Consider the following 24,581-nt stretch of genomic DNA (forward strand, 5'->3'; position numbering starts at 1 on the left):
TCACTTTACTGTTTATGTAGAATCTCTTTAGTTCCTCTGACTCTTCTGCATCTCTTTATGGTCGTTTTGCGTCTCTTTGTGTTTGCGTGTCTTTGTGTTTGCGTGTCTTTGCTCCACTGATGTCTGCGGCTCCTGTGCAGAGCGTCGCCGGCCTGTTCGGTGAGCCTCCGCGCTTGCAGTCGTCAGATACGACGCTGTCTCCTCCAATAACCATCAGCTCGACGTGGTGAGGTTCGTGTTTGAAAGCGAGCGTCTGTCAGCGATGTGTGGCGAGGACTGAGGGGTGTGAGGACGGGGGATGAAAGACGAGGGAAGATGGCGGAGGAGATTAAAGAGGGAGTCGTTCGGAGGGAGGCGAGGCTGCTGGCAAACTGAGCCTCTTATCTGACCAACCAGGAACACAGAGATTTGGCAGAACTGGACGTCTGTGATGGAGGGAGGAGATAAAGAGATGATTGAGCCAGATCCCTGAGAACAGAAGGAAGGAACGAGGAAAGACAAAATGGAGGGAAGACAGAAGTGATGAAAGGAGGGCAGAATGGAGGGAAGAACGGGTGAATGACAGGAAGTAAGAAAGCTGATGCAAACAGGTGTGGTGAAAAGAAGTAGGGAAGGAAGGAGGAAAGAAGGTTTAGGTGACAAGGGAAGAAGAGAGGGCACTGAAAGAAGGAAATAAAGGAAAGGAGGAGCGAGAAGAGGAGGAGGGAAGATGTTTTCATGTCTTCTCTGGATGTCTGAGTCTCATGTTTCACAGACGTCAGCATCTGGATTGAAACCCTCTGCCCCGCTGCCTCCGGATCTGCCCTCTGACCTCTGACCTCTGACATCACTGTTGGAGCACTGAGATTATTTTTCAACACTTTACTCAGTTCACACCAATCAGAAACAAGAAAGAAATCTTATGACATGAGACCTCACCTGATGTTCAGCAAACTCCCTTTGTGTGTGTGTGTGTGTGTGTGTGTGTGTTCATTTTGTCGCCATGTTTATTTATGGCTCAACACTCAGGCAGCTGGTGAGCCTGCAGGGTGACTGTCACACTTCTGCTTCAGAGGAGGAGCTGGATTGCTCTGAATATGCAAGTGTGTGTGTGTGTGTGTGTGTGTGTGTGTGTGTGTTGAGGTTGTCATTTTGTCTCCAAATGCTTTTCACCGGAAAACTTTGTGTGTGGGACTAAACAAACTGTCAGAGTGAAACAAAATCACTTGTAAAGTGTGTAATGAAATTTGTGTTGTGTGGGTGTGTGTGTGTGTGTGTGAGTCAAAAAGGTAAAGTAAAGGTCATCACCAGGCACTGTATGAGCTGTTTGCATGTAAACAGCAGGCTGTTGCTGGGGGTCTCAGCGGGAACTGTCGGCTATTTTAAGGTTCACACCCAGCACAGCTCTGCACTCTGCGCCCAGTCGCCCTGCAAAAGCATCCCAGCCACGTCTGCTGGTATCCAGGATGTCATCAGCTGATCGTCCCCCTGAGCAGCCAGGGATGGACCTGTGCACATGGCCAGAATTTCTCTTATCAAGTCATAATTTTTTATTATTGAATCCTAAAGGTTTTAAAGCTCCATCCAGTCTAAAGGTAGATGTCCATGTGTTTGTAATTATAAAGCAGGTCTAGGTTCTATATTAATACTGTGAAAGTATCAAAGCCTCAGTCCACAGAGGCATTGTGGGAAGGTTGTGAGTGTCACGGGTCAAATAAACCAACTATGACACAGGAAGTGAAAAGAGGTTTCGTCTCATTCGTCCAATTAAAGGTTAGAAAAACACCAAGTTGATGCGGAGGCAGCCTCTCAGGTACCTCACTCCGGATTCCTCAGATACGACGCGGTGCTGCTGGACGGACAGACTGACACTGACACTGACTAACTGCTCGCAGCATCAACAACAACAGTGTCTTTCCAGAGAGAATCAAACATGTGACTAAAGCTGAACATTGTTCAACCTGCTGCCTCTGGATCGACCCAGCGTCACACATCAGCTCCTCACAGGCTCTAATCACAGAGAGGTTCCAGGGTTTAAACATTAATCCTCTTTGTTTGTGCTATAAATAGAAAAAAGATGTCTTCCCTGTGTGTCTCATGCCCCGTCATCTCCTCGCTCCTCACCTGGCCTGCTTTCATTACAATAATGGCAGCTCCATTCACAGGCCCCGCCCTCGCTCGGGGACAACGTCGGCTCTGACCGTACCACGGACACACTGACGGTCAATCGCTGCTCCAACGTCACCGCTTCTTTGATGGGGTTTAACTGTGTGCGTCAAGAAGTTAACAGCTGTAACCATGGTAACTGTACACAAGAAGGCGACAGCTGTGGCTGTAGCTGCAGGAAAAAAACTAGACTGAAATATTTTTAGTTTTTATTGACTAAAATTAAAAGTAAATTAAATTAAAACTAAAACACATCAGACTCTTTCCTATCAACAACTTTTTCTTTTGTCTATTTCATTTTTTCCTCATGTTTTTTGTCAAACATTTGCCACATATATGTTTTAAAAACTGCGGCTAAGAGCCTCAGGAGCTGCAGAGCCGGTGCTGAAGCTCGGTGGGTTTGACACCAGTGGAGCTGTAATGATACTGGGGGTTTTTAAAGACGCTCGTCCTGCTCTGTGACTTCAAACAGGCTCCAGGTCCAGTGCAGCAGGATCTGTGCCAGACTCAGTGTGAGGACGGACGGAGCTGCAGCTCATTCTGCTGAGCTGGCTGCTCCTGATCGGGCACAGCAGGATGTTTCCAGGAAACACACACACACACACACACACACACACTCAGACCTGTTATCAGCAGTGTGTGTGGACGTCCTCTGGCCCTGTGGAGCTGCAGCAGCTGAATGAGGAGTTTATCTCCTGGGGGGTGGGGGTTTTCATGGAGTCAGATTAAAGAGGTGGATCAGACCTTAAAGGAGAAATGCTCCTCTGATCCTCCTCCACTCTCACACCTCCAGGAGTCACTGAGCGCTGTAACACATCCTGCCTCCTCAGCTCCTTTAATTATCTGACGAGGATAAAAAGCAGCTGATCTGTGATCGATTACTGGTGAAGATCATTGGACCTCAGAGGTCTGACATGGAGCTCTCTCTTTCTCTGCTAGAGAGGGTCCCGGCCTCGCTGAGCCACGGTCACAGTGATGCTGGTGCAGGTCATCAGTCGGTGAACAGGTTTGAAGCAGTGGAGGCAGCAGGGCTTCATCAGGCCTCTGGAACCTGCACAGCAAAATGGAACACAGCCATTATTGTTTGTTCCATGTTTGTCCTTCGCTGACGTAAAAACACCTGTTACCTTCCTGCACAAATTATATTTTATTTGAGTGGGTGTGTAAATGAGCTGGTGTGTCTGAGCCTGTGGAAACCTGAACAGGTGGAAGGTTCCAGTCAGGTGAGGCCTCTGTACACGCTCCACTCACACAGGTGTGTTCATTTAGTTCACCTGCTCACGAGGCTTCGCTCGGTCGTCTTATTGTTGATTAACTGATGCTCTTTGGGACGAGTCCCCACTCACGTCTGTCACAGGAAGTCCAGTCGTCTGCAGCCGGACTCAGACGACGGGAGCTTTAAAATCTGGACGTAAAGAGAAACGTCACAGATCATCTTCAACATGTTCACACCACAACGTGTTAGTGTTTGAACATGGGGGTCTACAGGAACCGACTCACCGCTGGAGCCAGACTCTAGTGGTCGTTAGAGGAACTGCAGCTCTCAGCTCTTCACTGCTGATGCTTCAGGTTTCAGATGGAGGCTGATGATTGGTGAGAACTGGAGGTGAGACTTTAACTGTCGACAGCAGTACGCTAGCTAACATTAGCCTCGAGGGATAGAATGTTTGATGTTGCTTGGCAACACCATCAGCTGCCTGTTGGCTATCAATCATTTTGACATTATCGGGGCCGATCTGCCCCAATGAGTCTGTGAGCAGTTCAGGAGGTTTAAGCTTGGACCAGAGAAGCTGTCACATCAGACCAGTACCGACCAAGGTCCAGGATCCAGGACCAGAATCCTGCTCTGAGCTAAATCAGCCTGTAGCTGGTGTCGTCCCCGGTGCAGCTCTGCCTGACTGCAGGTGAGTTCAGCCTCACTGATGCTTCCTGTGACAGACGCAGCTCAGGTGTAAAAGCAGTCGGTCCTGAATGGGGCGGAGCCTCTGGCCTCTCACCTGATGAGTCTAAAACGGCCCAGGTTTGTTTCAGCTGAGTCGGGCAGCGACAGGACGCCAGCATCTCTGCTTAGTCAACGCGTTGGCGGCGTTCCCACGCTCCTGATTGGGTTTCCTGCCTTGGCGCTCCCTGGCACTTGCTCGGGTCGTTGTAGTGTCACGTAGGGCAGAGCGAGGTGTCCTTGAGTGACACCTGATTCTGTTTACCCCATCACCACACCCCCATAAATCCTCGCCATCCTGCAGCCAGTTCCCCAACATCATCTGAGCTAAACCGAGCAGCTCGTAACCCGAGGCTGAGCTGGGAGCGTGCTGTGTGGCTGCGGGGGTTAAGGCAGCGCTGACCCCCCCCCCAGTCTAAATATAACTGACTCACAGCTGGTTTACATGAGCACAGACATTCGATACAGGGGACGCACACGGGGCCATGTGCTGCAAGCTGCAGGACAGCACGTGGAGATGGAGCGTCGCCGCTCGCTGTGTTTGTGCCGCCGCACACGTGCAGAGCAGGTGGAGGAAACACGTCCAGACACGTCTGAGCATCAAAGCTCCAGGATTGAACCAGCGTGGATCTGCAGACGCAACAAATCTGACACAACCCAACACACAGGACGTGTCCGTCCACTGTGCACCTGAGTTCTGTTCTGTCCCAGTGGAGCTGGAGTCTGTCCCAGCATGCACCGGGGCAGAGGGAGGGCATCTCACTCCCATATTAGATTAATAGCTTTTATCACTTCAGCTGGTTCATCACTTTTCAGTGTCCCCTGGAAACACGTCTGTTGTGTTTGCAGCTCATGTTAAATTGTTGAAGCTGTTTTCTGAATCTGTTTGTGTTTTTTTGAGTTGCAGAGCAGTGAGCTCTCTGGGCCACCGTACATCTGTTGTAGTTTGCTCAGGATAGTTCAACACATGAGAGCAAGAGAAGGTTCATATTCCTGAAATATTCCTGGAGTCACAGTGAGGGGGAGACTCCAGATCTGTCCTTTAAACTCAAACAGAGAAGCTGGAAGATGTTACAGATGTTGCACCAATCGTTGAGTCCGACTGTTCCAGATCTCTCTGTGAACTTCATATCAGAGCTAAAAATAAGCAGCGTCCTCGCAGGAATGTCGCTGACGCTCTGCATCCAGAGCAGCCGCAGCATCGCAGGAGCCCAAAGGTCAAAGGTGTACAGTTCTGATGGTGACTCCAGCAGACTCCGGTGCTGCTGTTTGGACTCTGTGTTATTCCCCCAGAGCTTATTTTGGTGCAGCCTTTCATGTTTGTATTGTACATCTATATTTATTTATTCATTGATATGTGTTTACTCTTTTAGCAGCTGAGCTAAAAGAAATGAGGGCAAAATTAAGCTAAGAGCGTTTGACACAGGCCCGATTTTAAAGAGAAGAAAATAAATCAGCTTCTCCTCTGTGATATTAAAGTGGGGCAGAGAAGCCAAACAAGTAAACAGACTGTTTACTGGGGGAAGTTTAGAGCACACAACATTTAAAATGATGAAGAAGAAAATAATTCAGCAGCCAGGAAACAAAGTTGACTTCACAGAGTTTTCTCCTCATCTGAGGACTCTTATTTTGTTAACTGGATGTCTTCAGTGTGGACGACCAAAACCTGATCCAGGTCCCAGTCTGAGAGCAGTTCAGGACTCAACACGAAGCGGTCTGGACTGTTCAGGTGAGGAGAGGTGAGGTTTGAGAACTTTTTTACAAGAAACATTTTTCACTCTGTCGTCACTATTTTGATGGATCTGGTTTCAGGGTTAAAGCAGGACCTCACAAGGACTGTGTGTGTGTGTGTGTGTGTGTGTGTGTGTGTGTGTGTGTGTGTTAAGGGCACTGGAGGTCTTAGGTTTCACCGGGTCGGACTTCAGATGTTTGTTTTAAATTTAACTTCATGTTTCCAGAAAAAGCCGGTCACACACAAACACAGCTGGGGGGGGGGGCATTACTCAGTCAGGTGTTGGGAATGTGTCGGGTTGTTATTTATATTCTCCCACCTCCTCTGGTTAAGTTTATCCACCAGTCTACCCAGCAACCCCCTCGGTCCTGTCAGGGGTAAGATAAGTGCAGGTGGAGGTTTTTGTTTTTTGTTTTTTTTATTGGGGGGGGGGGGGGGGTGATGAGAGGGGTGTGTGATTTCGTCCTGCACAGCTCCACAGTTACTGTTTGATGAAAGATGGACGTCATGGTTGATGACAGGAAGCCAAGTTGGTCACTTTGTCCTCTGACGTCCATCTTTAAGATCCATGTCTTCCTTTATCTCAGAGACAGTCACATGACCATAAAACACACAGGTGAAGGGGAAGGCCTCAGTCACAGGACCTGTCCTCCACAGGCTTCTGAAGTCCAGCATCAGAGCTGAGGACAGACGTATCATCCAGTGACGCTGAGGTGAGGACGTTTCAAAGGTGGAGACATTTCTGGAAAGTTTCAACTTTTTCAAGACTGAAGGACTTTTTCTATGAAGCGAGGACACTTGTGGACACTGGGACATTTTGAGGACGGCGTTTGAAAACAAGGCACAGCAGCTTCTTTTCTAATGATTGTGCATCAGAAAAGTCTTTTAGAGCCACAGCTGCTGCTCATCCAGAGAAACCTCAACGAGAGCTTTACGCTCTGAGGACTGAGGAGCTGAAGTCAGAGAACTGATCAACGCAAAATGTGACAAAGTTTACTGGAAGCACTCGGCCGACCTCACTGTGTCTTCACTGTGTCTTTAGTGTGTTTCCACTGTGTCTTTAGTGTGTTTCCACTGTGTCTTTAGTGTGTTTCCACTGTGTCTTTAGTGTGTTTCCACTGTGTCTTTAGTGTGTTTCCAGTGTATCTTCAGTGTGTCTCTGTTGAGTTTTTATTATGTTTTCAGTGTGAGCGGTGAGTTAAAAACTGAACTGGAATCAAAAGCATCTCACAGTGTGTGAAGGAAAATATGCACAAACACAACCAGAACGACTTCAGAGCTCCCAAACATCCAGATTTAGAGCAATTTAAATCCCACTTTCAAGTGCCTCTGAACCCGGAGTCTGAGAGTAGCGTTTGAGGCTCGGTTTCCATATTTTCCTCTGTGGAGATTGGCTCCTCGTGAAAGTAGGTCGACCACAGTGGAAGCTTGGCTTTCCCCCTCGCAGACGCTTCCTCACTGTGGGTTTTCTCTGCAGGAGGAAAAAGCTCAGTCTGTGTGCCCGGGCTCTGTGAGGATACACAGGGGAAGAAGACACATGAGCATCATCATCATCATCATCATCATCTGTGGACTGGACTGATGATGAAGGTGTTTTGCTCGAGGCAGCCGTGAAATTGAACTATAGAGACGTGGACAAGAAATTAACCAGTCAACGTTCAGCTGAAGACAACCAGCCTGTCTCTGCACCTTCAACTGATTCTTTAAAATTCTGAGTGGATTCTAAGATTTAGATCAAGTATCAGTCGTCACTATTTATCAGTCAGAAAATAAAAACATTGCTCTTGATCAGGGACATATAAATATAAATGAGTCATTTGACATTTCTGTATTGGTAAAGGCCTGAAACGTTACCATGGGTCATTTTTGGATGATTTCTGGAAAAAAAGTGAATATGCTTCTGCCTCAATATGCACTAAGTGAACAGAACAGACATATGACCACCTTATAAAGGTGGTGTGGTGACGGGGTCAGGAGGCTGGAGTCGGGTCCCTCTCTGTAGCTCTGTGTCAGCTGCACAGGACAGTTGGAAACACAAAGACTCAGGAGCTAAAAGAGGCTAAAATGCTCAGTAGAGCTGCAGAGTTTCTGTTAATTTGTGCACTTGTCACCAAGAGAAACTCCTTCCACACTCACACTACAAAAATACATGAAGCTTTTATTTTGGTATCTGTCAATCATCAAATAATCTGTTGTTTTGATGACGTTTTTTGAATTTGCCCTTTTACAGCCTGTAGCTTTACCATCCTCATCCTCCTCTTCCTCTTCCTCTCCTCTCTCTCTTGGCCAAGTGCCCAGACTCAAACATCCCCTCTCACAAATATGCTCTCCCTCTCCTGCCCCCCTCCTCCACCCAAACCACCACCGCCATCATCTAAACATATCCTGCCCCAGGCCTGCTGGAGAACTTTCCATGAGGCTGTGACTGACACCAGAGAGTTTTTCCCTTCCCACAGAACCCGATCCCATCCCCAACCACGGGGGGGGGGGGGGGTTGCTCCTCCGTGAATCATGGCTGGGAACCAGATGTTCACAGCTAACAATGACAGAGGGGAGAAACCTCTGCCGCTGCAGGACGTGCTCCTGTGGGGATTTCAGCGACCATGCACAGGCTGTCATTAGAGCAGGGTTGGATGTTTTTTAGCTTGGGAAAAGAGATGAGAGCATGTGGAGCTGTCAGGGAGGGGGTGGTGGAAATCCTGCCCCGCCTGGGGGACGACAGGGTGACGGAGGACAGGATCAGGTGGAGGCTCATCGGCAACAACCATCATGGCCGATTTCACCCCATCAGGAAACTCTCTAATAACATGGTGTTATTTTTACCCGAGGGTGGGGACGGCTTTCAGAGTGTGAGCGGGGGGGGGGGGCATTGAAACTCTAACTGTCATTATTCCCTCTGTAAAACAAAACACAGTCCCAGTCTACTCAACTGCTGTACCCTGCTGTCAGGGTTAGAGTTGAGAGCCTGAAACACAGGCAGCGTGAAGACACAGTACAACAGCAGAGGGCCCAGGACGGGGCCCTGAGCCCCAACCCTCCCACCCCCTCGCTTCCTCGGCTCTCTGCTCGGCTGTGTGGGCCGTCGCTCTTACACAACACGAGATGGGAAGAGCAACTAAAGTTTAGAAACACAACATTCTGCAAGATATATACAGCTACAGCCAGAGGCCATACAACACACACACTCACACACACGTGCACACACCCACGCACACACAAGGTGGTCATAGTAGGAGCTGTCAGATTGGTATGCACGGATGGAGAGTGGGAGGGGAAATAAAGTCGTATTTCACAGCCTGCAGCAGAAACAGGGAAGAGCCTTTGATCTGAGAGGACGGTGAAAATTCACTGGAAGTTTAGTTCACAGGCGAACGCTTACATAACAACACCCAGACCACGCCTGTCCATCACAACCGGCAGCTCCTCAGCTTTAACAAACTACAACCACACAACTCAACTGCAAATGGAGCCAGAAAAAGGGTTTTAACAACCTCCCAGACTGCAACACACATCCGGCCCATCCTGCCCCAGTGTTCACCCACAGTTCCACGGCCTGAATCTGGCCCTTATACAGCGTGAGTGTCAGATGGTACCTCCACATCTGGACCAGCTCTAGCACACAGAAAATCTTCTGGCTGTCAGTCAAACCGGAGGATAACAGCTGGACTCACCAGACGTGGGCCGAGGACGGAGCCGTGTGTTGGGCCAGAGGTTCGGTTTTTGTCTGGACTCAGTCACTGTCGCACTTTGGCTGATTTTTCCTGTTAGTTATGAACATCAAACCAGATGAATGTCCATCCACCTGACCATCGTGTATCCTGGACGATCTACTTTTCAGATGAATCATACAGATTTTTAATTTCAAAAGTTCAGTCGCTGCTAACCAGCCTTTGCTAACTTTTAAACAGCTAGCATGTTAACTGCAGCTGGAAACAGCAGTTCTCATTCTGCTCTGCAGCCTCAGTTAGCTTAGCTTAGGATCACATGAACCAGAACAAGAACTACTGTCACCAGCTGCAGTCCCAGTCGCTGGAGTTACAGTCTGAGCTGGGTTCAGATATCACCTCATCAATTAAAAACTAACAGCGCCGTCCAAACGAATATGAACTAAGCATAAAGTGCGATTGGTTGAGACATGATTTCTAAACAGACGACAGGATTGTGGGTGAAGAGTCGCAGTGAAGCAGTGAAAGATACGAATCACAACTTCCCTTCAGGACTTTCAGAATAAAGGCAGAGTTGAAGTGACAGGCAACTGCACGACTAATCATGTGATCACATGAGTTCAACTAAATCAGTGGGCGGGACTCACGATTGGTGGATTGTAACCATGAGTCTATGGTAACTGGGTTTCTGTACTCATTCATGTGAAAGAGGCAAAGTTGTTCGTAAACAGTTTGTGGGAATCATGATGATGTCGGACTGAGAGGAGAGCAGGTCCAGAGCAGGTGAGCCGCGCAGCATCTGTTGCCATGGTGACAAAATGAACCTCACTCTTGTTTCAGTTCGAAGTAAACCTCTGACTGGATTCATGTGATTGTGAGAATTTCCCAGCAGCCACTTTGAGTGAGGAGGAAGCAAGGGGTCAAAGGTCACCAGCCCAGCAGCCAATCCGGTGGTTGACCTCAGAGACAAAGGTCTGAGGTGGTGGAGGTCAATAAATCCAAGCAGCCGCTGGACTCCACCCGCCAGAGGAGACGTGACGTGAACGGAGCTGTGGGGTAAACACTCGCTTCATCTCGCTGGGTGCGTGTTTACTGTGTCAGAGCCTTTGAAATGATCAGAGCGGAGTCGGCTGATTGGCTCTGACTAGAAACACGTGTCCCTGCTTCTGCCTCGCCGCCAGATGAAACGCCAGTGACGAAGAAGAAGAGAGACGCAGTGAGAGGTTGTTTCCACACAGCAGCAACACAGTGTGTTCCCGTCTCATTACACTGACTCACCACACGTTCCACTGTAACAAGCATGTGTGTGTGTGTGTGTGTCTTACATAACACACTGATACGAGGGTTTGTATCTGACTTCCACAGGCAGACATCCAGCTCACACTAGTGATGACACCCTCAGTGACACGGTGAGAGGTTACAGGGTTAAAGGTCAGAGGTCATCAGCTGCTCCCATTCTGTATTTTGATGCTGTGAACTTCTTAAACTTGTCACGGTTGCTTCACTGCCCTTTGCAGATGATGTGGTTCTGTTGTCTTCATCAGACGGTGAAGGAGCTGAAGCAGATCGATGCAGCATCAGCAGTAACACAGGTGAACGCAAAGCTTGTTGTTGGTCGACCTACGTTCCAACCCTCACCTGGTCATGAGCGCCAGGGAGTGATGTTACACGGTGACGTCATCCCCAAGCATCTCTACAGTGTCCATCCATTTTCTTTTTCCCTCTCCCCAGCAACACTTTCCTGCTCGTCCTGGGGAATCCCAGGCCACATGGGATTTGTAATCCCTGCAGCAAGGTCTGGGTCTACCCTGGGACCAGACCCATTTCACCTGCTTGTGTCTGTGATCTCATCTCTTTGTGCAGTTATTTGTGTTTATTGGTGATGAAGTGGTCTCAGACTTTTGGATGAGTTCTTTAACCCTTAACATACCTTAATCCTGGATTTAATAAAGTATATATCTATCTATCTATCAATCTGACTCTTTCGTTTATAATTCTCTCTCTCTCTCTCTCTCTCTCTTTCTCTCTCTCTCTCTCTGGGGGTTTAGGATGGTTAGCGATGCTCTTGTGCAGCTGTTTCCCACGTCAGTGTCCAGCAGCAGAGACATGACGCTGCCGTCCAGATCAGAGACGTTTGAACGTCTCATCGCTTTAACTAAGACTGAACAGCTACAGTGTCAGTGTGTCTCCTCTTCATCCTGCTCTGTCAGCTCATTCTCATCATCACAGTCCTCCGACGCAAACATGAAGTCCGACTAACGCCTCAAACTTCCTGTTTTCTGAAATTGTCTCTTTTGTTGTGAAATCTGCTCCTTCCTCCTCCTCCTCCTCTTCATCACTCAAAATCCAGTTTGGGGCTTTGAAAAAAAAAAAGACCCACTGAGGCAGCTTAGGCAGTATTATGGGTTTTGTTTTTTTTTCCTCTCTGGTGAAAGAGGAGGATTTCACTGCCCCAGTTCACAGTTATAACTGAGCCAGAGAGAGACAGAGAGAGAGGAGGAGGATTTCGAGATGATTTCATCCATCATGTGAACTGTGGCCAACAAAAGAAGCTGGTACTCCCTGACATGGGCATCTAAAAATAGACAGCAGTGGGGCGTGGTGGAGGAGGACGACATTAATCATGCAGAAGAAGAAGAAAGGCTCTGGCCTGCTCCTTCAGTCCTCCAGAGGAGAGAAACAGGGACTGAAGGATACAGAGGAAGATCTGATCCGTCCTCCTCCCTGCTGCTCTGACCTCTGACCAGGTGTGATCATCATCCAGCCAATCAGACGCAGGTCCAGCTGTGACCTCAGTCCCAGTCAACACCAGCTCTGAATATGTTCATGTGTCACTTTCTGTGCGTTTCCATTTGTCAGATTTCATTTCGTTCCTGTCAGTTTACCGTTCACACACAACAAAGCACGTTACAAACCATCTTCAGAAGCCCCCCCCCAAAAAATTAAAGTGGGGGGGTTCTCTGTGTTGGTCCTGTGGGTTTGTGGACTTCATGACAGCGAGGTGACGTACCGCTGCAGCGCGACGAGGAAGAGCAGCAGTTTGGAAACCTCATGACTCTAATGAAACTAGCCCAGACTATAAATCCTGTGTTCCAGTCGTCTTCGTGCCCCCACACTTCCCCCCTCCCTTCATGAAAGAGGGGCAAGGAGAAAATAAAATATGTGTCCTTGTTGTGGAGCAGTGGTTTTCCCGCCTGCTATCAGCTGACTGCCAGTCAGGTGGGGAATCTCTCCCACCAGCCCGGCAGCAACATGCGCCTCCTCATCTGGATGTTAATCCGGTGAATCCTTCTCTCTGGGGGGGGGGGGGCAGAAATCTACAGTGTTTGGCTTGCAGGGGTAAAGCTGGCTTGTTTTTCTAAGCTCTGGGTCTCTGCAGTGATACATCACACGGTGTCAACAGTTTAACATTTGGCTAAATGAGCTCGACGCAGCGTTACCACGACGACACAGAGATAAATTGTCTTTTAAGAGCAGCAGAGCATCTCCCCCCACATGTTCACCACAGCCGACGCTGCACACACACACACACACACACACACACACACACACACACACACACACACACACACTCACACATGTTGCCACATGGTGTATGTTGTAGATAAGACTGTGTTTATTTCTCAGAGCAAAGGTCGACTGGTCACAGACGAGAAGCTGCAGAGGCTCAGACTCTGTTTATGGTCAGAAGTATGTGGACACATCTGTCAACACGAAGGGGAAACATGATGTAAAATGAATTCAGCCTTCGACAGAAGTGAACGAATCCTCATAGATTTGAGCTCATTACCAAGTGCAAATGATCTGTTAACAGAGCTTCAGATCCTCTCCTCTGATTGGCTGACTGAGCTGTTGTTACTAGAGCTCCTGAGAGAAAATACATCTTCTGATGGAGATCAACACTTCAAATAAAACAGAGAAGAAGAGTAAGGTTTAAGGTTTTGTTCAGGTTTTTTTCTTTCTTTCGTTTCTGCATCGTGTTCCCTCAGCAGACGTTAAAGCTGTGACCCTGTGATACACAAACCACATAAACAGATTTGATCATTTACTCGTGAAAGTGGAGATAAGAGGAGGCGTGCTGACGTCAGCACACACAGATCAAATATAGCAGCGGCCTGCAGGGAGGCGGGACAGGAGGGGAAGGGGGAGGAGGGTTCAAAGGTTGGACTTTGATTTGGGAAACAACCCAAATATTGAGCAAGGCTGGTTGAAAGTGCTGAGCAGCTGTTACACATTTACCAGAGGGAGGTTGGCAGGGAAGCAGCTCTTCCCTTCTTTAAGCAGCCCTGTGCTGCTGCGGGGGATATTTAATTACAAAGCAGATCTGGGAAGACCATCCGGGCCCCCCCACCCCCAACACGGCTCAGAGCCCAGCTCCGCCCTGCGCACACAGAAACCACACTGTATTTAAAAGCTAACGCTCAAAGCTGAGGCTAAACAGAGGGTCCGGAAGGATGGGAGCTCCCTTTTAAAGAGCTGATCTCAGAGATGTTTCCAAAAAGCAGATGAAACGACGAAGCTTAGAGGAAGAGGAGGGAAAAAAAACCTGAGGCTCCACAGAGCGGACGATTGACACGCTCAGGTTTTTCTTCTAAAAGCTCTTTAATCAAAGATGTGAGTGAAAAAAGAGGCAAAAGTTAAAAGACAAGAAACAAGTGAACAGTTGTGATTTTGTCATGAGAAAATTAAAATGACTGAAGCAGGTGAACCAGAGGGTTTTACTATAAAAACACAACTAAAGACTGAAGGTGGAAATCAGCACGTGGCTGAGAAGCCAGTGTGTCGTGGAGGTTATATGGTGGAGGGCCCAGCTGACGACCTGCTGGGGTTGGTCTGGACCAGCTCCAGCTTCACATCTGAAACACACGCAACACAACACACACACACAGACACACACACAGTAGAAAAACTGAGTCTCACTTTGTTGCTCTGAATGCTCAGCACTCATCACAGGACAGCCGCTGACGACCTGCCAACACAACGACCTCCTCACCGCCCCGGCGCCCTGAGCTGAGCCAGGCTCAGTAAGACATCTCCACACAACAGGTCCAGGTTTAGTGTTTATCATAAACCATCTGAGACAAACACTTACTCCACTGTCTGTCCAACCAGTCTCAGTCCTGGTCTATGGACAGACGCTGGTGGTGGGAACGAACCTGCTCCGTATCAGGAACGATCTCCTTCACTGTAACACACCTGAAACACACATCACATGACCATTCGCCTACACTGAGCATGTGCGAGCCTGATGTAAACGTAGCAGCAGTGATGTGTTTTCAAACTAAAACCTGTTAGTGTGGGTGGAGCCTAAAGGCCCAACAGTCAAATACAAATACTTTGGCTCTTGTATCAAAAATTGAAACAAACTGGTGGAGACTTGAAACTAAAACTGCCTTAGTGAGCTGTGGGGGGCCTCAGGGCCCGGTCCTGGGTCCTCTGCTGCTGTACTGGACTGGATCTACATGATATGTTCCATCACTGAGTGTCACCATGGACACACACACTGTGGTTTATTTTGACACACACCATCCTGCTGCCATAAATACTCACTACAGCATGTGGATTAATCCGCCGCTGAAAATAGTCCCCGACAAATGCTCTGTTTCCTCCACCTGTATTATTAAAAACTGCAGCTGTTAGAAAACTGTTGAGTCTTTTTCTTTAATGAATCAATATATTTGTGAGTTTTTAAAGATTCACATGTCCTGGACTGAGGAGGAACTTCAGCTTCATGTTTTAATATATGTATATATATGTTTTTGAAACCCTGCAGCTTCGCCTCAGTTGGAGCAGGAAACCTCAGCAGTGACCTTTATGGCCTCATCTTGTATATCTGCAGACAGTCACTGTGCTCAGATGCTCGGCTGGAGAGCAGACTTCAGACCTGACTCACTTCAGAGGATAAAGATCTCTGGAGGCACCCGAAAATATACATCATCCAGATTTCAGTTTTGTTTTCAATTTTCACTTTTTTTTACATTTCTTGTCAGTGCAGAGGAAAGACACGGGGCTGGAGATAAGATCTGCAGTCAGTCTGGTTTTTGCTTCAGTCTTCGGCCCTCTCAGGTGTCGTGTCTGCTCTGCCTCTCCTGTGTGCTTTAACTCTGGAAGCTGTTTCCAGCCGACAGATGCTGCAGCGCAGAGCTTCCTGTCTGTTTTATCTCTGCAGGTCTGATGTGATCAGTATCAGATTTGCTCGGCTCCGTCTGCTGCGTAATAAAACTGTCGGCCAGATAAGGTGCGCGCTGTTTCTAAACCCTCAGCTCTACTGTAAAAAATGCCTCTCCAGCCGGCAAACAGTCCCGCCTGCTGCTCTCAGGTTATAAAGTATCAGCCAGGATAAAAGGGATCGCCCCCCCGCCACCTCCTCCACCCTCCCCCTTCGCTGTGGCCTTTACTTCCTGCCAGCTCATTGACGTGGCAAATCCAGCATCCCGTCTGTTTACCTTCCAGCAGGGATATCCAGGCAACAGGGCTGCAGCTCTCAGCGCTGGCTGCTATATTTGGGCCTCCGCTCCGTAAACCTCTTTTCCAGATAAAGAGTCAACACAGCAGCGCGTTCCTTTCTTGGTACTGGCTGCTGGGAGTTCACTGATTAATGGCACAGGAGCCTCTGCCCACCTCGACGGCTAATTATAGACAGTGCAGCTGCTGGGTTTGACCCTCTGCAACCCCATACACCACCTCCACACCCCCCAAATACACCACACACACACCTCTTTCACATGTTCCCCTCCCTCCTGCTCCTTTTTCCTGCTGCAGGGTGACTGTCGGCTGTGAGGAGGCGAACGCGGGTAAAATCCCTCATTGGTTTCCATCATCAGGTCAGAGCCAATCAGCAGCTGTGGTCATACGACCCAGATGTTCTCATTCAGTCTCAGATCAATTCAGAGGACGATTCACTGGGACATGAGCTCAAAGTAAAAGAATGAATTCTGTTCTTTAGGCCTGGAAACTGTTTCTGTGATCAAATGTGTCTGAAACACAGAGTCACAATCAGCCTGTGATCAGATTTCAGGTGTTTTATCAAGACATGAATATTTAAACAGTTTGGCTTCTTAAATGTTAATGTTGCACTGTTACCTCCATTTGTTTAAACTCTATTAAATCCCCCACTGACCTGCTTGGAGCACATTGAGGTGTTAGTGCTGACACTTCATCAGCATCACCTGAACCAACCTCAGCCATACCCCAACCTGAGAAATGTTGTCTCTGAACATAACCTGACTGTAGAGCTGCCATTAATTGTAAAGAGAAGAATGTTGGTGCTGAAAAACATTAAAGGTCCCTGTTTTACTCTTCTTCTGTGTTTTATCTGAAGCCTCTGAGCCTCTCTTCTGATTGGCTTCTGAGGTGATCCGAGAAAAATATAGCAGATTTCAGGTAAGGTCCTGACGGCTGGTTTTAAGGAGAATACAGGCTGTGTGCATTTCTCTGTGGACTGAGGCTTTGATACTTTCACAGTATTAATATAGAACCTAGACCTGCTTTATAATCACAAACACATGGACATCTACCTTTAGACTGTGTGGAGCTTTAAGGGGAAAGGACAGAAAACAGCACTGGAGGCAGGAGGCTACTCACGGTTCATTTATTTCAAAGTTATTAATAAAACAGAGGCAGAGCCGAAGGACAAATATAATCACATCACAGCTGCAGCCTCAGCTTCACCCAGACTGATGCACACACACACCTCAGCAGACTGGACCTTCACTGTGGAACATAAATACAACAACTTGTCCTTTGTAATGATTAACTAAAATTACCAATTTAACGCACGCACAGAAAAAAACAACACAATGTTGGAACCTGGAGGAACGTTGTGCTCTGCAAAGAGCTGATATAATCTGAGAGGATGTTCACATCTGGTCCTTATTACAACCCACTGTGGGACAGTAACACAGAGGAACCCCCAGCTGAACCTCATCTTTCCCTGTAGACGTCTCTGAGTGTGCCCCTCCCCTGCTTCCTGCCTCAGATCGGTCCTGCAGACTGTGGCCGGCTGGATTTTTGTGGGTGAAGACAACTTGTGACAGGTCTTATCTGAACCAGTCACTCTCTCCTGCAGACTGAGCCACTGACTCACCTCCTCCTCCCCCATCAACACTGAGATCTTCAGGTCGTCTGGAAACTGAGGTCACACCATCGACTCTCACTTTACCTAGACTGTGCAGATTCTGTGATTTAGTGTCATTTCCCCTGTATCTCACTTTTTATAGTAAATACTGTCTTTTATCGGAGGTTGATCTCTGTGTGGTTTCGTCTTGCTTATTCATTCGATCTGCAGCTTCAGTTTGCACTTTTTTTTTCATGCACATATTCCACTCACTTCATCAGCTGCAGTGACTGACTGACTGTCCCCGGCAGGAACAGTGAAGTTTTGGAGCTGCGATGGTCAGACCGGGTGTCGGGGGTTTTATACACTAAACAGAAGTTTTCAGTTTTATTTCAAAGTATTTACGAGAAAGACAATTATGTACCATTGAAGTTGAGGCGTTCGTACTGACAGAGAACACACTGGCACTGGGGGGGTCTCTAAAGACCTGGGGCAGATTTGTGAAAGTGCTGACTTGGTGGGGGCCAGGCCGACCATTGTGAGACTGCATCATGTTCTGCCTGAGCTGTGGTCGTTTGTCGTGCAGAGCTGACCTGTTGAACAGCGATGGGATTTGGACACGGTCCAGATGCAGAGGGGCCCCGGCCCCGGCCGTATAAGCCGCTAGTTTGGACACAATGACCCAGGAGCACATGGTAAACAAGCTCACCCCACCCACAGCGCTTGTTGCTAACGTTGAGCTGCACCGAGGTCATGTGACAGACTAGGCTGAGCAGACAGCAGTGGTCTGATCCGGACCTGAGCTGAACCCAGCATCAACCTGCAGCTTCCACCTCTCCACACTTCAGGTCGGACTCGTGGCGCCTTCCTGAAATCTTCTCTTCATATGTCAAGGGGATGATGACCCAGGCCGACTGACTGGATCCAGTCCAGGTCGTCGCTAACCAGCAATGCTAGTCGTCTCTAATATCAAGTCTTCATTGGTTGTTTTGTAGAAAGCGACTTTCAGAGGAACAGTTAAAACGTTTCAAACCCAAAATGTGAAACGAGGCTGAAGCTGCCGTCGGACTCGGTTCATCTCGGAGGGGGAGGTGATTCTCACTTGACCTGCTCCATCCAGCCCAGATCCAACAAGTGTCCGACCTGAACAACCACACTGGTCGTTTTCTCAACCCTCTGATAGGCTAACCCTGAGGTCATCATCACCTGGTTCCCTCCAACAGCCAATAGGATTTCTCCGTTGTGTCGTCTCATTCAGACTCTTGTTAGCAACCGGCCTTTTTTAACAAACGGAGAAGCTTCAAGAATCAGGACTGAGGGATTTACTGACGGATCTGATGTCAGAGAATCAAACCTGAACATGTGTTGAGCTGCTGTTAAACACAGACCTGACTTCAGTCATCAACCAGAAACACAGAGACTCAGGAGCAGGGAACAGGAAGTGATGAAATGTTTCTGATTTTACAGACTCATTCCTGCAGAACTCTTTTACCTCTGCTCCGTTCATCTGTGTTCACATGGACCAGACACTGCTCCCTCACAGCAGTGAATCCTGCACAGGGATTCACCTCCTGACCCCGGCTGAAGGCAACATAACTCTAGTTTTATGTACTGGATGTTTCCTCCAGGTACAGTTTCTCATCTCACGTGTGAAATCAATTGGAAAACGGCCACCGGGGGAACGAGGTCGATCGGGGAGACCTCAGACGGTCCCTCCTCAGTGAGCGTCGGTGCAGAGCTGTGGTGTTTTCAGTGTTTTCATCAGAGAACAGCTGAGTTTGTTGTTCCTGCTCTGTGCTGTTCTGCAGCCAATGAGTTCAAGACGCGTTTCCTCCAGCCCCATCCTGCACTTCAGAGGCAGGAAAGAGGCGGAGGAGGAGGTGAGCTCTGGGTGAGAGACAGCTGAACAAACAGAGGGAACAGAGAGAGAGAGGGGGGGAGGAACAGGAGGGGGGAGAGACCCAGTGTTTCTCTGAGCGTGCCACGTAATCTGAGCAAACCCATTAATCTCGGGCCACCGGCTCTTCGGGCGCTCTGGGTGTCGAGTTTCGGTGAGAGCGCTGGCTCGGCTGGAACCTGAGGCCGACCTCACGCCAGAGATGAACCGGCCTCAGGGAGGGGGAGGGGGTGGGGGGGGTCCGGATCTGATTGGCTGGCAGACATCAAAGGGAGCAGCAGACTGAAGCTTTAACCATCTGAGAGTTTGTGTTTCTTTAAAGTCCTGTGACATGAAACCTGCCAGGACATCCACGCCTCCACTCCGGACCTTTCACCTCACACAGGGACCTCGTGGACCCCTTCAAGGGCCCCTGGTGGTCCCCAAACACAAGTTCAAGAAACTTCACTACCACTACCAAACAGTCTTTACTCAAGGTCCACTTACTCACTTTTCCCCAAGATTCAACTGCAAAACTTGAGTTGTTTTGTCAAACTACCAGCAGCTAAATAATTTTTTTCAAAGTAGTTAAATCTTTAAAACAGAAACTGTTTCCGATGAACCAGGTTCATTTCAAATCAACAGTTAGACCGGATTTTATTTTGGCAGAGCTCTTGCACAGCTTCCTGTGTTTGGACAAGTGCTGATCAATGTTTAAAGTATCAGCAGAAAAATGACGGGAACTGACCCAAACAAACATGTTGCTGGGGCGTGGCCGAGGGGCGGTGGCTGCTTTGTTGTGACATCACTAAGTTCCAGAAGTCCTGACGGCTGGTTTTAAGGCTCAGTTTCTGAATACAGGCTGTGTGCATTTCTCTGTGGACTGAGGCTTTGATACTTTCACAGTATTAATATAGAACCTAGACCTGCTTTATAATCACAAACACATGGACATCCACCTTTAGACTGTGGAGCTTTAAGGAATTAGCCTTTACTGCCATTAATTATTTACTATCAAACTTTCCATTTAACAGAAATTTGCAACTGATGATGTTACTTCTTGTTCTTATTAAATTGCTTTTCTTTTTACTTCACAAAACAATATTTTATACAAAAGTAATAACTGTAATTAATGAAGAACAGAAGAACCTGCTGATCAGATCAGATGACGTTGAACTGTCTGAAAGTTGCAGTGACTCTCACTTCAGACGGTTAAAGTCTCTTTTCATGTCAAACACACAGTGAATGTCAGAGGAATTTCATCAGTGGAAAAAAAAGCATTACATAATCCAAAGCCCTGCTGACCTGTTAGTCTGCTGACCTGCACCGACTCAACCAAGCAACGCTGGAAAACCTCCGACTCTGACGCGGAAGCCTGGAGCAGTCAGGCCTGAGCAGCCACAGATTATTTTCATTCTTGATTAATCTCATTTGGAGAGTAATTCATCTGTAAAATGCCAGAGATGATTGAAACTGCTCGTTTTGTCGGAACAGAAACACACAGATGATCAGGTTACGAGGACCCAGGTGAAGTTTGAAAGTTTTGCTTGAGAAATGATTCATAAGGAAGAAAAAGTGTTTGAATTTCCACAGCTCAGGTTTGGAGAAATGAGCCAGTAAAGCGGAGGAGAAATCCTCCCCCAGCGTCAGGGTCCAGGTCTGAGAGACAGAAATGTGGAGTCAGCTGGAGGAGAGCAGTGAGGAGCGGGAAGGGTTAATGTTCCTCTGCTCTGAGGGGGGGGGCATAAACACACACTGGCCCCCATTCATCCGCTCCCTGTGTGATCAACCTTGAACAGTGGAAGGCGTGTTGTTGCAGCAGAGGGGGGAGGAGACAGAGGACGTGGGGGGGGGGGGGTGACTCAGGAATTCCACCGAAGAGCACGTGACCCCTGAGCAAGGCATTTACCCCCCCCCCCCCCCCCCCCCCCCCCCCCCCCCCCACTGAGGGAGGGGCCCGTCTGTACTACTGCTGTTATTTTTCTTCCTCAAGTGAGAAGCAGCGAATGTGACGGAGGCAAAAATCCACATGTGATGTGAGGAGAGAATAAGTTTAGATACCTTCAGATACCCGGGTCTGCGGGCCCGGACCGGGTCTGCGGGTCTGCGGGCCCGGACCGGGTCTGTGGGTCTGCGGGTCTGGACCCGGGTCTGCGGGCCCGGACCGGGTCTGCGGGTCTGGACCCGGGTCTGCGGGCCCGGACCGGGTCTGTGGGCCCGGACCCGGGTCTGCGGGCCCGGACCCAGACCGCAGACCCGCAGACCCACAGACCCGGGTCTGTGGGTCTGCGGGTCTGCGGTCTGGGTCTGTGGGTCCATGTCGTTAACAACATGAGGGAGAGATCCGGATCCAGACCTGTCAGAGATGGAGGAGCTGGGCTTTGGGACTATTTTTATCCTCCGCGTCTTCCCGCCGCCTACGTGTAATTTACTGTACAAAATGTTTATGCAACCCCCCCCCCACCCCCCACCCCCCCCACCCTTCCCTGGAAGCCGGTTCTTTCCTGTTGGAAGATCTTGCATCATGACTGATTCACGGTCAGAACTGTCACAAGGTCTGAAACTGTATTTGGCTCTTTCTCTGAAACAAGTGCGCACGCGTACAGCTGGAAGCGTTTCTTTCTTTTTTATTTTATTCATTTTTTGCCAAGTGCTCAGATTAGTCACATTCTATGTTTGACAGGGACCGTCTCAGACCTAAAGTACACCGAGACTGAGGGGAGACAGGGGGGGTCTGTTATGGGGAGTACATACCTTCTTCAAAAATATAGAAACACAATGTATTGAAAAAGAAAAATCAAAAAAATTATACAGCCATGTTTACGAAGCACACACGTCCCTTGTGTCCAATATGTACATGTCTGTCAGTGTCCCTGGGCCGAGCTGGGTGATCTGTGTCTGGGGGGGGGGGTTCCTGTTGCTGTTGCCGTAGTCAGATTATAAAAGGAAAACTGTTCAAGAAAAACAGCTGGTGAACAATTTAAGGGTCCCTCTCCTTTTTTACCTTTATGTCCCCGGCCAGGATGGTGGCTATCTCCCCCTGCATGAAGGCCCAGGGCACGTTGGAGCCGACCAGCGGGCACCGCTCGCCGCTGGGGCAGTACACCTCCCCGGTGGCGCCCTGCTGCTTGATGCTCTCCCGGGAGCAGGGGAAGCAGAACTTGTGTGAGGGCACCGACGGGCACTGGACAAAGTGCGTGTCCTCCAGCCGCTCATGGCACAGGGTGCAGCACAGCGGCGCGCTCCCGGGGGGCACGGAGGAGTCCGGGACGCTCTGCGGCGGCGCATGGGGGTCCATGCCCCCGGGCGCGTTGGTGCCCACCGGCCCCTCCCTCTGGGCCAGCCTCCTCTGAGTGGCCGGGGAGGGCGACAGGGGGCTGCCGCTGTTCCGCCGCGCACCTGCCGTGGTGGAGTGTACCTGGTCCTTGGGGGAGCCCGTACCGCCCGCGTTGTCCGTGGCCAGGATGAGCGCCGCCATGGGGGACTGGCCGTTCTGCGCCGTGGCGGCCTCCGGGGGTGTGGTGCTGGAGTGGGGGGAAATGGTGGAGGGGGGAGCGGCTGAGAAGCCTGGAAGGGTAGCCGGGGGCATCTTGAGGACCTCAGAGGGCGATGGGAGCCACGGCTGGCCCTCGCCACCATTCATCTTGGGGGCGCTGCCTTCACCGTCCGGCTCCGGGGAGGCCTTCCTCTTCATGCTCCGGGGGTGCTTCCCCCGGTCTGTGGGGAGGAGGACAGAGGGTTAACAAACCACACACACACACTGCGCGCACACGCACACACGCACACACACACACACACACTGCGCGCACACGCACACACACAGCGCACGCACACACACACACTGCGCGCACACGCACACACACACTGCGCGCACACGCACACACACACACACAGCGCACGCACACACACTGCGCGCGCACACACACACACACACACACACACACACACACTGCGCGCGTACACACACGCGCGCGCGCACACACACACTCTGCAGTGGGAATAACAACACGCAGGAAACTTCTCAACACACGCGGACAATAAAGCCACGCTGCTGCACGCACCGTTCACCTCCGTGCACGGTGCGTGCAGCAGCGTGGCACCACCGGGCACCACCGGGCACCACCGGGCACGTCGGTCTGAGCACCGTCAGTATAATAGCTGACACATAATTCCAGCTCCTGCAGAGAGATGCCCCCGCCGGCAGCAGCGGTCCTACCTGTCTTTGAGGAGGCGGCGCCGGGCTCGTATCCCATCACCCTCTGCATGGCGGCGTGGTCCTTCTTAAACCTGCTGTCGAACGTGTGCAGCGCCATCATGTCCCGCACTGTTTTGCCTTTGCCCATCCACTCCTTGTGGCTGTCCGCCAGGTCCGACAGGCTGTCCGGCCTGTGTTTGTCTTTCAGCTCCTCCGGGCGCTTGCCGTGCTCCCCGGGGCCCGGCGCGACCAGAGCCCCGGGCAGCCCCATCTGAGCCGGTCGGCCGTTGAGCGGATGCACGGTGGGTATGCCGCCGTTCACCAGAGGCACCAGGCTGGGAGGAACCGTGCTAGTCCTGCGGGGGTTGGGGCTTTGGCGGTTCAGCTCCGGGGGCTCGTCGGGTTTCGGAAATCCGTTCGGCACCGGGAGGCCGTTCGCCTGCCTGCCCGCCTGGTACTCCGGTCCCAGCCGGGGCGGCCGGTCGGACAGCGGGTAGCGGTCCAGAGGCTGCGGCGGACGGGAGCCCGGGTCTCCGGCCGAGTGGTTGATCTCCTTCCCGGCGTGCTGGGGCTTCCCCGGACCCGGAGAGCGGCCGTCCTGGAAGCCGTGCGCTCTCTTCAGCTGCCGGGCGGTGTCGATCACGAACTCCACCCGGTCGGCGCCCTCGTAGTTGACACATCCGCGGCACACGGGCTCGGTGAAGTCCCAGATCATCGCCCACGGCATGCGGGGCAGGTCGCACAGGTAGCAGGACTGCCTCCTGGAGGCGGCCGCGGAGGACATGTTCCCCGAAGACACGGAGCGGCTGCCCGGGACCCGGGGCCGGTTCGCGGCTCTGAGAGAAGAAACGACCCGCGGGAGAGTCGGTCAGCACGCGGCGGTGTCGCACGGACCGGAGCTCATCCTCGTTCTGTCCGCGGCTCGGCGCGCGCCTCCGTTAGGCTCGCGCTTACAACTCAGCTCGAGCCCTCG

General features: G+C 50.3%; 1 protein-coding gene and 1 long non-coding RNA gene across 3 annotated transcripts; both read right to left on the minus strand.

Moving 5' to 3' along the window:
- Window positions 1–2,341: 2,341 nt before the first annotated feature.
- On the minus strand, window positions 2,342–6,419 carry LOC139636726 (uncharacterized). The gene is made up of 3 exons (XR_011694450.1): window positions 3,646–6,419; window positions 3,420–3,550; window positions 2,342–3,196 (listed from the first exon to the last, which is right to left on the minus strand). It is a non-coding gene; the product is annotated as an uncharacterized lncRNA (long non-coding RNA).
- A 10,636-nt stretch (window positions 6,420–17,055) lies between these two features.
- irf2bp2b (interferon regulatory factor 2 binding protein 2b) lies at window positions 17,056–24,567 on the minus strand. 2 transcript variants are annotated; one of them, XR_011694312.1, is made up of 3 exons: window positions 23,630–24,567; window positions 21,670–23,130; window positions 17,056–21,517 (listed from the first exon to the last, which is right to left on the minus strand). XR_011694312.1 is itself a non-coding variant. In XM_071503546.1 (2 exons), the coding sequence occupies exons 1-2, from the start codon at window positions 24,390–24,392 to the stop codon at window positions 22,394–22,396; spliced, it is 1,500 nt and encodes a 499-aa protein (XP_071359647.1). In that variant the 5' UTR covers window positions 24,393–24,567; the 3' UTR covers window positions 17,056–22,393. The 2 variants fall into 2 exon arrangements, 1 of the variants encoding a protein (XP_071359647.1); XM_071503546.1 differs by having other exon boundaries at window positions 17,056–23,130.
- Window positions 24,568–24,581: the final 14 nt, after the last annotated feature.

This window comes from Trachinotus anak, unplaced genomic scaffold, assembly GCF_046630095.1.
Source record: "Trachinotus anak isolate AG129_WGS33_773 ecotype Australia unplaced genomic scaffold, CSIRO_AGI_Tana_v1 ptg000019l, whole genome shotgun sequence".
In the NCBI taxonomy this organism is placed as follows: domain Eukaryota; kingdom Metazoa; phylum Chordata; class Actinopteri; order Carangiformes; family Carangidae; genus Trachinotus; species Trachinotus anak.